Source organism: Crocodylus porosus, unplaced genomic scaffold, assembly GCF_001723895.1.
Source record: "Crocodylus porosus isolate Cpor-Errol unplaced genomic scaffold, CroPor_comp1, whole genome shotgun sequence".
NCBI classification, from domain to species: domain Eukaryota; kingdom Metazoa; phylum Chordata; order Crocodylia; family Crocodylidae; genus Crocodylus; species Crocodylus porosus.
Genome location: NW_017728892.1, coordinates 6,958 through 20,901, shown reverse-complemented (window position 1 = coordinate 20,901; position 13,944 = coordinate 6,958). Strand labels below are relative to the sequence as shown.

The 13,944-nt window shown below is 48.8% G+C and overlaps 1 protein-coding gene across 1 annotated transcript in view; it reads left to right on the top strand.

Moving 5' to 3' along the window:
• The window catches only part of CLPB (ClpB homolog, mitochondrial AAA ATPase chaperonin), a 38,350-nt gene extending 26,072 nt beyond the window's left edge, over positions 1–12,278 (top strand). The window contains exons 4-5 of the mRNA XM_019555222.1: positions 6,325–6,428; positions 12,007–12,278. Coding sequence (XP_019410767.1) covers positions 6,325–6,428; positions 12,007–12,278 — 376 coding nt within the window. The remainder of the gene's footprint in view (positions 1–6,324; positions 6,429–12,006) is intronic.
• Positions 12,279–13,944: the final 1,666 nt, after the last annotated feature.

Sequence of the window (13,944 nt, the reverse complement as noted above, 5' to 3'; positions counted from 1 at the left end):
CACAAACGAGCTCTGAGAAGAGTGCGTGGCTTCTGGGCAGGATGCTCTACTCTGCTGTCACCTCTGGGCGGGTCCCACACCGTGCGCGTCTGTCGAGCAGCTCCAGCCGCCGGGCTGCGTCCCTGCCGCGTGCGTCCGCACCTCGTGCTTGCGGATGAGCTGAATGAGCAGCAGCTGCGGCCATCCCTTCGGTCTTCTCAATGAAAAAGCCTGCTCTTCGGAGAAACAAGCTGCTTCCTTTGCCCACTTCAGGAGCGGCCACACACTTGCAGCCTGTCTGGCAGCTTTGTGGAATTAGCCCTCTGGCTTTTGTTTAAAACCCACGCCCCTGATCTAGCTGCCAGGCTGGATACTAAGCTCAGTCGGACAGCTTTGCAGTCACTCTACTGAACCACAACCAAGAGGCCAGTTTGGTCTCGCCTTCCAAGTGATGCACTGCTAATTGGCTGCTCGGAGTAGAACATGCACTCGGAGGCACAAAATGCTTCTTTGCTGCAGTGCTTCGAAGGGTGGTTGTCCTGTGTATTTTTCCAAGTCCGGATGTGGGGCACTGGATCAGCGTACGCACTAAGGGGCTGTTGTGGCTGCTTCATCTTGCGTGGCCTTGGCTGGGCACAAAGGTGTTCTTGGCACTGCCTGAAAGAACCACACAGGTGGCAATGAGATGAAAGTTGTCTCCTTATGCCCTCCCTTTCTCCCTTTACTTTGTCCCCAGCGGGAACTGCCCCTTCTCCAAATCCCAGGAAGCCTTGACATCGTTCATAACTCCCAGTCATGGGGATTTCTGATCTTGACCTACCAGCTCCAGCTGTCCTGGCACTGGTATGACCACCGTGGCTGAGGCCTGCTAGAGTCCAGTTATCTCAGCTCAGCTTTCCAGCTCCATTCCCCCCCTCCCCTTCTCTTAACAATAAGTTGGCCCAGCCACTAAGAGCAGAAAGCACTTATTGCAATTGATTTAACTGCCCAGTGAACTTTAGTTAAGCATTGCCCTCTGAGTCATCTCCGGGGTCAATTCAGATTTATATTTGCCCAGATGAATAGGTCCTGTCCCTAATCAAATGAAAACTTGATCAGCAAATTAAAGCTCTGGCTTGTTGAGGCTGCTGAGCACAGGTGAGTTATTGAGGGAAGCCTGCCACTGAGCATCGTCGGCCTTACCTGATGGGAGAGCATTGCTCTGCTAGAGCTCCCCAGGAACTCGGTGGAGGAAATATACAGGAAGAACATGACTCCTATTAACCCCCTTAGCAGGACCGGCAAATAATTGTGGCCTGATAAAAAGAAAGAGCAGATAGAAAAAATTATGGTGGATTAAAACGTCCCTTTGACCTTCCTTCATAGACCCTTCACAGTGCCTTGTAAAGCATAATTAATTAACCCTCACAGCTGACTTCTTAGGTAGGAAAGAATTTTCCCTGTCTTACCACTGAGTAAGAAAGGGGACATTTTGTTCATCGTTACACAGGGACCTAGTGACAGCTCACAACAGACCCCAGTCTCTTGCTGTGACCATCAGCCCATGCTGCCAACTTGTGCTTGGGCTCCTTGGGTGCTTGGATAATGTTGGTATTGAGCACCTCAGGTACGCAGTGCCTCCCATCATTCAGTCCTTAAGGATGGCGGGTGTTTGTGCAGAGGCTAATTTGCTTGCATGTTCTGTTACCTGCAAATTGGACAGGTGCAATCAATACTCATGATTTCCAAGCTGTCTGGCTGGCTTGGTGACATTAGGTGCCTGGAGGGGACTGCCTGCCCTAAGAGCAGGAGGTTAGATTGAAGGATGATTGGATAGAGAGGTTTGAATGTACAGCAAATTATTGCCCCGTTGCATTTAAACCATCAAGCCCTTTTCAATTCCTTTTAAAAGCCACTTGATAGGAATTGGCTCTGAGTATATGATGGAGACTGTATGGAAGCTGTCATCTTGGGGAGAGATCCTGTGGTTCCAGACTTTGAGGGACAGCTAGGCAAAGATCTGTGGATAGAAAAGAACCAGGAATTTTGACTTTATACCCTCCTGCTTTTGCTGCTAGCCTATGCCACCTCTACAGTAAGCATTTCTCCCTTTACATTTTTTTTCAAACTCAAACAGCAACAAGAATGAGCTGTGAATGATGGGAAAAAGTCTTTCCGAGAGTTGTTGAGTGCCCGTGAAGTTGACAGCAGATGCCTAGGGAGAGCGCTCGCGAAATAGCCACGGAGCGGGGGAGAGCCGTGATGGATGGAGTCGCCAAGGCAGTGACGAGTCATCGTCGTTCGTGCGCTAGCATGACTCATTAGATGGCTGAGCTTCACCATGGGGCCAGAAGGTTGTGGAGTCGGATCCTGTGCTAGAGCTGTGGATCCTTAAAGCAAGTCTTTTATGAAGAGGCACGTAACAGACCCAGGGAGATGTTCCAGCCTGTCAATTGAATCGGGAGCAGGGGGCTCCTGAAAGCCAGGCAGCACTGGAGCGCAGACACCGAGATGGGGCTTGTGGAGGAGAGCAGCCAGGATGTGGACCGACCAGGGCTTCAGACAACAGCAGTAGCAGCTCTGAGTGGGCACGCTGCTGCATCCTAAACAAGCTGCGGCACCTAGCGATGCATTGAGAAGAAGGAATCATCATGGCTGATGCGTGTGGAATCGGCTCCCTACCCTGCAGTTTTGCAAGGAAAGCGGGTAATGGAGCCAGGTTCTTTGATCTAGGTCATTGCCTTTTGAATGTGGGTAGCTCAGCACCCTTTGCTTCTCGCTTGAGGTGAGTCTTTTGGATGCTGAGGACTGGGGACAAGGTGACTGTAAAGCATCCTGCTGAAACATGCTCCCTGTAGTCCTTCAGATGAAGGATCCCTAGGATGAGGAATCCTTAGCCCTGTTGCTGCACTCTCCCAGGCATGGAGGAAATATCTGTGGGCTCGTAGAGGTCAGAAGAGCCCATTATGATCAGCAGGGTAAAAATCTTTCCTGGCAATACCTGCACTGAGCCTGGAAGTTTTGAGGGCACATGAAAACATCTCTCTTAGAAACAGATGCAGCCCTGACAGGAAGGAGTCCAAAGAAGGATGTATTTAGCAGGTCCTCAGTCAACTGTATTGGGTTGATTTACCCTCAGTGTTACAACCGTGCTTGTTTGGGCCTGGACAGGTGGCAAATTTACACCAGTGACCTAAGATTACTACCTAGATCACTGACCTAGATCAGCCTTACGTCAGCGTAAGTAAAGTGCCACACTGATAATGCAAAACTTTAGCCCAAAAATAAGTTCTCTCAGTCAAGTAAAGAATTACCTCTAGAAGAATCAGGGCAAAACACTAGGATGCGAGATGCACCACAAGATGCATGTGTCCACATCCATTCTGGGATAGCTGTTTACTCGAGGCAAACAGGCTAATATTGGCTGCCCAGCAGAGAGGTGCAGTAATAGCCGTCTCCTACATGCCTAGCCACACATCTGTCCATTCCTGATCTCCATTCGGTGTACAAACCCAATGTGAGTTGGGATCTCATGATGTGTTTTGTAGAGGGATCTTGTGCACTCATTGAATGCCTTGGAAAGTAGGTTTGAGCCTTGGGAACTGTCCCATTTCAGATCCCTGTGTGACGGTTCACGAGTGCCCATTGCAATGGTTGATTCCTCCATTCCAGGTATGGTTTAAACCATCACGGGGCAGTTTCAGACGCATAAGCAGTGTCCTTTACACGGAAAGCTGGTGAGAAATCTTGCACAACTGAAGTGGCGAATGGATGGCAGTCTCAAACCAGCAGCAGATTGTTTTAATCCTGGCTGTTCCACTCGAAACACGTGAGGTCTGATTTTTTTTTTTTTTTTTTTTTCCAGAAGAGCTGAATACCCTAAGTCCACTCCAGATGAGTGGGATGTGCAGGTTCTCAACACCTCCTGAAAAATCAGACCCAGGCCATTCTTGACCATGTGAATGCAAGTCAGTTCCTGAGGGTTGAACAAGAAATTCAGGATACAGCTGAGGAGAGACCCAGGTCTCAAGACTCCTGACTTTTAACTCGGTCCATGAGACTGGAGTCAACACCTTTGAGACCTTTCAAGGTTGGCCAGCTAGAAACACACTTCTAGTGCTGTGTCTTGTTGGAGAAGTCAGCTAACGCCCCCCGCCCCCCGATTGCATTTATTGTCATGGGATAAGCGGGGAGGAATTTAAGCAGGATTGTAAATGTGTCTTGACAAGAAGCAGCCTGTGAAGGGCTGTCAATCAGTCAGTCCATGGTGCCTGTTGTAGAGCACCTCTGTCAGTCCATCAGGCCTGTCTCCCACTATGAATGCTAAGCACTGTGTTACTTATCTGAGTGCCATGAAAGCCTGAGCCCAGGAAGAAGAGGGAAAAAATCAGAAAAAATGGCCTCCAGCTGCCTGCAGAGAAGGAAAACAAATCTAATTCTTGCTTAATGCTCATTTCGTTCCAAAACAGATGGCGGCTTTCTGCACCAACTTCCTGAGCCTGCTTGCTCTATATACTGACTAGTGAATGGTGGCAGATCTACAGCTGTGGGCACTAGATGTCCTTCGTCTCCAGAGAGATGTGGGCAGCAACAGTGGGAGGCTCCATCCAGCCTACATCTATGTCTGGAGCAGAGGTGTCCTGCAGGGCTCCCCGCATGGTCCGAAATGTGATGGTGGAGCAAGGGTGGCAGCGTTACTTGCCTCCCATCCTGCTGCCCACCTTCCAGCCCCACAGGCAGCCCCGGGGGGCTAGGTGACATGATTCAGTGCTCTGGGTCTGGCCCTTGGGGTTGCCCACCAGCTTGCAAATTTGGCAGTCAGGTGAACAGTGTTCCCACAGCTGTAAGAACTAACTCTACTGTCGCTTAGCCCACGGCCAAATTTCTGGTCCTGTGGGCCAGATCTGGTGAGTAGAGACACGATGTCTGGCCCGGGGGCTGGAAATCTGACAGTTGGACAAGTCGTTCCTGCCAACCAAATTTGTAGCCCTGCGGGCTAGGCGATGCAGCTTTGCACTCCAGACCCGGCCCATGACATGGCCCCACCAGACGAGGCTGACACCCCTGCTCTGGAAGCTGGAGGAGAGTTCAGATTCTCTCGTTCTTTCCTCTGCCGCCAGGACTGCTGCCGAAGGTGTCTGCTGTTGTCATTTATGGTAGTGGGTTTTTTTGGAGTATAGACAGTGGCCTGCTGTTCAGTCAGGGTCTACAAACGCCCTACTTGGGGGACTTCATCAGTACACTGTTTCTTTCCTGGGCATTTTCTTCCTCTGTTCTTTATCTGTGACATCTCTAAAGTCTCAAAGAATAACATCACTTTTATAAAGGCCTTCCAGCTGCTGGATTGCAGTCCAGGTCATGGAGCTGTCCCTGTCTAGCTCTTTTCAGACCAGTTGTCTTATGTCCCAGTGAAGAGGGTGATGTGGGAATGCTTCATATAGTTCTCCAGTTTCACTTAAGGGTGAAACCAAAGCTATTGCAATCTATTGTTGAAGTGTTCAGAAGGGTCCTGTATCTTTGAAGGCAGACAAGAGGCCAAGGAGTGTCTCTGGCTTCTCACTGGATGCAGGTGAGATCCCATATCAAGGACAGACTCCTTTGATTGTGTCCCTGTGCAGAGCATCTCAGGTGAAGGCCCTTATATCTGCAGGTGTCCATCTTGGTGAGACACGGGGTTCTTCAAAGGCCTGCTGCTTTCCTCACTGAGCTGCTCTTCTGTCTAGCAGTGGGATCATGTTGCCTTGGGGGTCTTCATTGCTTAGGAAGCCTGGATACAGTGGCCATTAGCATCTCTGCGATGCATGAAACAACATAACTGAATTTTGCCTTTGTCAGTGCAGAAACTACCATGAGAATCTGCCTGTTGCAGAGGCCTTGCTAGTGTTACATCAGCTGTTTGAGCTGCTTGGCAGTCTCTCTGCTGCGGATGGATACCCTTGCAACCATTCATCAAGGCTGGCAAGGTGTCAGTCTGATACAGCGCGCCAGAAATGTAGCTCATAGCACAAAGACATTTCTCTGTAGACATTTTGGAAGCGAGATGTGTTGAGCAGAGAAACTTTGCAACCGGGGCTTCAAAATTAGCTGCTCCCCAGATGCCTCCTAAATGCAGTATTCCAGTTGCCTTCAGGACCATTAATATTCATGTTAATATCATTAAGTGACACTGTTATCTAACAGGTCTTTGCTGGCTATGAAGCATTAAGAATGGGTCTCTTCTTCTCGGTGCTAAGAGATATTTCCTTCTCAAGCTCTGTGATGGATTTGGGTTCCCGGACTTCCGTCTGATTTCCCCCCACCCCCTCCGAAACCAGTCTCCTTGATGAAAATCATATTATTTGTAATGTTTCATTCTTTTTTAACCAGCGTGATCAAGAGCCTGCTTGCAGCTGGTGCCGATCCCAACCTAGGAGACGAATTCAGCAGTGTCTACGAGACAGCCAGAGAGAAGGGGCTCCATTCACTAGAAGGTAATGCACAAAGCAAATGTTTCCTTCACGTACCTTTTATGCTTCATACAGTATTGGCTTTGCTCTCTGTGGGGAAATTATCCCATATTTTAACACCCACAGTTCAGAGAAATCATTGAGTTATTCTGGTTCACTCCAGCATTGCTTTCCACTTCACAGACACTGTTAGAAGTTGTAGGCATAGGTTTGTTACGTACTATCCCAGAATACTGCCTTGAAATAGTGAGCTTTGAAGTCTATGAGGGAATGGGATGTCTTTCATATTGGTCTGTCCTAGTTCAAACAGCAGTTCCAGGCTCAATGCAGAAACCCCTGGTGGAAGTTGTTTGGCCTGAAAAAGAGCCCCTTCCTTCCTAAAATCTGTGAAAATGGTGGCAGAGGACAGGGCTCCCAGGTAAGGAGAGTTCCTTGACCCTACCGTGGCTTGATTCCAATGAAATCAGTGGCAAAAACAGCACTCATGGACCTTTAGTGGAACAAGGTAACTGATTTCCCTGTGGCTGCTGAGGCTGGGGAGGGGTGCACCTGGAGGCCACCTCATCTTGGCTTTTTGCATCACAGTGGAGAGCTTTAAAATAGTTCAAACAAATGATCAAAATCATCCCAGGGCCTGGTACCATCCTGCAGAGGGGTGTGGATGGTTGTGCCATCCTTGTGCTAAAATCCTGATGTTCTCGCAAGCTAGGGCAGGCCTAGCCTGGGACTGTATCTGGAGAGAGGGGGCTGCAGGGGATTCACTAGCTGGCACTCTTTCCTCTGAGCCAGCAATGATATGGCGCAGGGGGTTCTGTGTTGTGGGCATGTCTTTCCACAGGATAATGGGAAAGGAACTGCACAGACGTGTGTGTGTGTCCCTTTCGATAAGGTAAGTGCATAGAAGTAAGGTGTGTGTTGTTTGGGACTGACGCTTGGATTTCCCTTTAGCAGTCTCAAGTGTAGATGTGCTGTGAGCCGGGCCTGCATTCAATGTTCTGCTGTCAGAATAGAAATGTGGACTCACTTTTAGGGGCTGCATCACCTTCAGCTTAAGTGCAGACTATTTGACAACATGCCTTAATAAGGAAAAAGATAAGTGCAGATGTGTGTGCACAGAGATCTGTTAGTGTCCTGGAAGTTACGTGGAAACATTAGAGGCCTGATAAAGATGCATACACAGTCACTTTCAGGTGGAAGATAGAAAAAGCATCTAATCCATTCAAATGCAGCTCTGGGGTAGAACAGGACAGCAACCCTGCCTGAGTGTTTAGAAGTGGATGTCAAAGGAAGATCAGCTTCTCCATGCAAAACAGCAAGGGAATATTTATGTGGACAAGCTGAAAAACCCTGCTGGTATTTGGTCAGGGCATCACAAGTATCATCTGTGCTCTGTGTGCTGTGGCTCTTCCACTGCCTTCATGGTCAGCATCTCAGTTTCATCTCTCTCCTGAAAGTCTCCCACACATCATATCAGCACCTGGGTTCAGTGCATCCCCTACCAGGTCACCAGTGTCGCATGCCATCCGGATGATCTGTAAGTCTCTCTGCTGTTCCAGCACTCTGTAAGCCTCTTAGCTTACGTGCTCATAGTCCAAGGCACATGGTGTCCCAGGAGAAGGCAGGTTAGTGTCATTCCTTGTCACCAGCCCAGTACTCCAGGCTTCCCTGGGACTTATCACCGAACTGGGAAAAACCCCATGACCATCAGCTCAGAAATTTTAAGCACGTCCTGCTTATTATGAGGAGCTAACTTGAAAGAACCTCTTACTGTGGCAGAGGTGCAGTATGAGTCCAGTCACAGAGCCAAAGCCATGCGACGAGATTTGCCCATTGGTTTCAACAGCATTTGTTCCCACAGCTGTGAGCCGAAAGCCAACTACCGTCCAGCCGCAGTGTAATCTTTGAACCTGTGGCTTTGATAAAATGCACATTCGGTTAGGACAATGGATCAACGTGAGAATGGTTTTGACAGGGTGTAATTCTATTTTTAAAAGCTCTCTGCCCTCATCCCTCACTGTAACACTGGTACAACAGCCCCTTTGCTCTATGGGAACACGCGCACATCAGGCAGCTAGAGCAACGAATGCAAAATGCATGAAACGACATTAAAAAAAAATGAACAATGGAATGCCAATACATAATGCATGTATGCAGACTTTATTTAAGACAAAATATATCAGCCAATAAAGTTAATTGTTTCTGTCTGCATGCAGCCCTCTCTAAACCAATAGGTATCTTTTTTTTTTTCTGGGTGTGGGGAAAGATAAGGCCACTCAGTAAGAAGTTGCATTAATTCTTAGGTTGACATGTTTTATTAAAAAGAATAAATTCAGTTGCATTTTTAAAAAGAGAGGAAGGGCGAAACTGCCTTTGTTTTTTTAACAATTTGCATATTTTGCGTATAAATATTTTTTCATAAAAACATCGAAATCGGGAGGCTCCGCACCACACACACTGCACAAAATATATTACAGACATTTATATGGATGGCAGGAAGGGAGACAGGGCTGAAAATTTCCAGGCACCCAGTGATTGATGGCAGACGAGGCTTCCCCTGACGCTTTATTGAGTTTCCGATGATTATCTCTCGCTGAGACATTTTTTACAGATGACGGCCGAGCTGTCACAATGGACCATGGGGGGAAAAAAAACCCAACAATAATAACACTTTAATCTTTTTACTGCACTGCTCCCTAGTATCTCAAATTCATCTTCCCTGACGCACGCAGTTCATTATCCTGCCCCTCCCTGGATGGGAAATGAAGACAAATAAATAAATATACATACACACCATGTATGCTCATCCAAGATACCTGAGGAAGGAGGGGAGTGTGCCGCTAATTGCTGGTTTTTTCAGGGACTGAGGTTTATTAGCAGCCATGCAGGGCTGGGGCGGGATTAGCTATTAATTCAGTCAGTGGTGTAACTTTCAGCTGTTTTTTGGAACGCAACAGTGGCTATGGGGACGTATCCCAGGGACCCCGCGCTGCAGAAACTCCGTGGTCCATGACCATTTTCGTTACTCTTACTAATTACTGAGCTTGCAGAGCTCTCCGGAAACAGCTGGCAACATCCCTGCCTACAGGAGGCTGTAGTTAAGAGGCCTGGTCTGGTCCTGGCACACATGCAGCCCTCCCCTGGGCACCAGAGTGAAGAGTGCAGCAGGAAACAGAAGGCAGCCTGCCTCGTAGATGACAAGCTCAGCTTATGGGGGGGCCGGGAGGATGGAGAGGCTGTGCAGGTACTTTGCACTTCAAGACAGATGGGCATGGGAGTCTCGGTGAAAGACTACTGAATCCATGAGGCTGAGGATTGATTCCCCAAAGTGCCCAGGGGTCCTGCAGGGTACAACTAGAAGGTCTTTGCCTTTTGTTCCTTGATACTGGACAGGCAGACACTGGTACCCACTGACTCCTGTGGCTGGAGTTAAGTTTTACCCCCATTTATCTGATTTTTTTTCAAAGCATGGGATACTCTATCAACCAAAAAACACTGTATGAGACAGTTGAGTGAAGATCAGGCTGGGGTGGGGGAAGCAGGGTAGGCAGACTGACTCCCCAGACAGAAAAAATGGTTGCTTAACTCAGGGGTGTAGGTTGTAGCTGTTTTGGTCTAAGAACATAGGCAGACAAAGTTCTTTGGGTAAATCTGATATATTTTATTAGGCCAACTCAAATAGTTGGAAAAATTCTTCTTAGCAAACTTTTGGGTACAAATACTCTTTGTCAGGCTGAGGAAGCATCTGCATCCTTGCTCAAATCAGACACTTGTCAGTAAAGTGGATCCTTTTGCTGCTCCTTGTGTCCTTTTTGCTGAACTGGTCAAGTGGGTTGAATTCCTGGGAAGTGAGGAGCTGATCTAGCTAGAGCCCAGGCAGTGCAAATTACCGCGGCACACAGCATCCCCCAGTAGCTCTCATTCTGACTTGCAGCATCCCCTGACCTTTCAGCTCCAACTTGCAGGTAAGAAAACACCTGACTTGCACAACCTCTTGATGTTTCAGTGTAGACCACTCGGCACCTAGCCCTTACTGCATCTGCCTTTGAACATCTGGTGCCAGCTTTGGTTTGGACTGTGAGCATGTGTCAGCTACCTTGTGTCTTTTGCCAAATACTTGAGTATGTAGGTATTCAGCTGTAGAGCTCAGACTGAGATGAAAACTATGTAATCATGGTTGGAAACCATCTGCAAGAGCTTTTTTCTGCTCGTAAGAACGTCGCAGTTTCAGGGTATCTACCAAGGATTGAAACAACCATGGTTCCAAGCTTTGTCTTGCATCGTGACATGGATAATGATGATTTCCACTGCAATAGCATTTAGGTCCCCTACTCTGGGGCAGAGACCCTGTTGTTCTACAAACAAACCCAGAACAAGAAGTCCGAGCCAAAAAGATAACAAACCAGGTGTATGCAGGTAGGGAGATGGGAGCACCCTTAAACTGAATATGATACCTCCTGGTCTCATGCCAGCGTCGTTCCTTCCTTAATCTTGGGGGCAGAAGGTATTTCTCATAGAGGTGGGTTTTGTAATGGCAACTGTGTGAAGTTTGCGAGAGGTTGGAATATTGGAAGCCATCCTGATGGAGATGGATTAGGAGGCAGACTGCAGGTGAGGGAGGAAAGCTCAGTGATAAATGCTGTTTAATATTCCTGTGGCAAGTGTGCATGTCCAGCACACAGGTGCATGCAGAGTTATTGTCTGGAGCTGCACACAGAAGTTTGTGAGTGGGTGGCTTTCTCCATTTTAATTGGGAAGATGGACTATCCAGCCAGAACCTTCCTATTAGTCACTTGTCTCCACTGCTCATTTCAGGGGAAAGGAGGCAGCAGAAGCCGCGGGGGTCTGGGAGCTAGAGCTCCTGCTTCCACTCTGGTGTCTGTGCTACTTTCAGTGGGGGTGGAAAGAGTAGTAAGACCTCCTCTGGTTGTCGAGCGAGCTTCCCCAGGCCCCCAGCAGCTTGCTATGCCCTCTTTGTCATGCCTGCCGTGAGGGCAGGGAGGAAGCCCTCCAGAAAGCTCCCTCCCCTGGCATACCTGCAGTCGCTAACCAGGGGCAAGGATAACAGTCCACTGCCTCACCTGGGACCCTCTACACAGCCCACTTACCATCCTGGCAGTGGTGCTATGTCACTGCAGGCAAGTTGCTACCTAAACCAGAAGCCACCCAGTCCTGTTAGCCTGGCTGAAGTGCCACACTAACTAGCACTGCTCAGTGACCCTGGCTGTCACAGGAGGCACCCAGTGCAGAACAGCACAGCAGGCTTAAGGGTGCTTTTGCCAGGAAGAGTGGGGTTTTTTTTGGTTTTTTTTTTTTTTTTTTAGTGTGTAGAGATGGCCTGGGATTTCCAGAGGAGGCAAGCAGGCTATCTACAGCCTCTGGGCTGGGTGGATGGAGAGCACTTGCTTTTGCCCGAGTGGGTCAAAAGGCTTCTTCCAGCAGCATTGTGTCTTCCGCTGGTGGGGTTGGAGTGCAGTACCCATAGCCTCTCCTCACGATCCTGCTGCTGGGGGACCCAGAGGGTGAGCTGCTTCAAGGGCAGCTTGTTAGCAGCGTACATCGTTTCACTGCATGGAAAGCCTCTCTCACGCTTTGCCCTCTCCAGTTCTAGTGACGCGGGAGGACGAGTTCAACAACCGCCTGAACAACCGAGCCACATTCAAGGGCTGCACAGCTCTGCACTACGCCGTGCTTGCTAACGACTACGGGACTGTCAGGCTGCTGCTGGAAGGAGGTAAGACCCAGAGCTTCACGGTGGTGGGGTCAGGACCACAGCTGCTGCCTAGGATTGGGCCAGTTCTCTTTGAGGTGCCAGGGTCAGGCCCCCAGCTGCTGGCCATGACCTCCCTCCTTATTGATTTACAGTATTCATTATGAGTTACTGCTCGGAAAGATTTATTTATCTGCTCCCTTTCACTTTCCCTTCATGTCTCCAGGCTTCTTTTCCATGGCACCTCTGACACAGGGAACAGCCTTCCTCCTTCTCTGTATTATATATCCCCACTTCCCTCCTGCAGAGAGATGCATAACAAGCCCTAATTCCTGGAAGTTAAAAGCAGACTAATTCAAATGAGGAATAAGGTGCCATATTTTAGCAGTGAGGGCAAGTAACCATTGGAACAAATGCAAGGAAGCAGTGGCTTCTCCAGCACTTGTCCTCAGATCAAGACAGGATGCTTTTCTGGAGGATGAACTGTAGCCATGCACAAGTCTGTGGGCTTGAGAGGAACACCTGGGTGAAACTCTTTGGCTTGTCCAACTTGGTGATCTAATAGTCCCTTCTGCCCAGAATGATAGAAAATGAGGGTGGAAGGGACCTCTGGAGGTCACATCTAGTCCAGCCCCCTGCTCCAAGCAGGACTGGCCCCAGCTACAACATCCCAGCCAAGGCTTTATGTAGCCGCGTCTTCAAAACCTCCAAGGATGGAGATTTCTGAGACTGATGATTAGCTTAGGCAGACCTGCTAAATGATGTAATGACAAGGGCACCACATATCCCGGAGCTGCATTGTGGACAGTCCTTAACGTCACCATAAGTGCAGCATCATGGGCTCTGGTGCTACGAGTCAACAGGACAAGCAGCGTGTAACCCAGCTTCGCAAGGAGCTGTTCAGACATGGTGCCAGTGGGGTTTGGAGGGTTCAAATTATAATGGAGGAAAACAGGGAGTGCCAGAGAGAAGAGGCCTAGCCACGCAAGAGGCTATACACAATCCTTATAAGTCAATGCCGATGAATGGCATCTGGTTAGTCATGAGTGGGATGGCAGAACAAGGAGCAATGGGCTCATGTTGCAGCAGGGGATAGGTTGGATATTAGGAAATGCTTTCTCACTAAGAGGGTAGTAAAACAGAACAGGTTACCCGGACAGGTGCTGGAATCTCCATCCTTGAAGGTTTTGAACACCAAGCTAGACAAAGCCTTGGCTGGGATGATGCAGTTGGGGCTGGTCCTGCTTTGAGCAAGGGACTGAACTCAATGTTACCTCCTGAGGTCCCTTCCAGCCCTCGTGGTCTACGATTCTAATGACAGTGCCCAGGTTAAGGGCCTGAATGGAGGCAGGGTGGTGGTGTCCATTCTTATGAAAGGATACATCTGGGTGGTGGGTGAGGTGAAGAACTATATTTTGGCCACGTGAGGCTGGAGCTGACAGGACATGAGTGGACCCCAGAGTCGGGCTGAAGTTTTAGTTCACTACCTAATTGTCCTTTATGCCTTTGAAATATGTCACCCACCCCAGCAGGTGCCCTTTTACAATGCCCTGCTCACACGGGCTTTTCTGAGGTGTGAGCATGTCTATATTGGTACCAGCAAATTGCAGGCTTAGGCACATGTATGCCCAGAAGGGAGGCTGGCCTGCGAGAATTGTCAGGCTGCAGCCTGATGAAAAAACATCTTCTTGAGGCCGAATTATTAGTTTTTATTCCTTTTTGCGTGACAGTTAGACAACATGAGTTAACTGTGGTAGACCAGAGTATGAGTTCTGTGTGGCCAAGCTCCCAGGCCAGGTTGACTCGGTCCTAAATGTTGCAAATCTCTCCAAA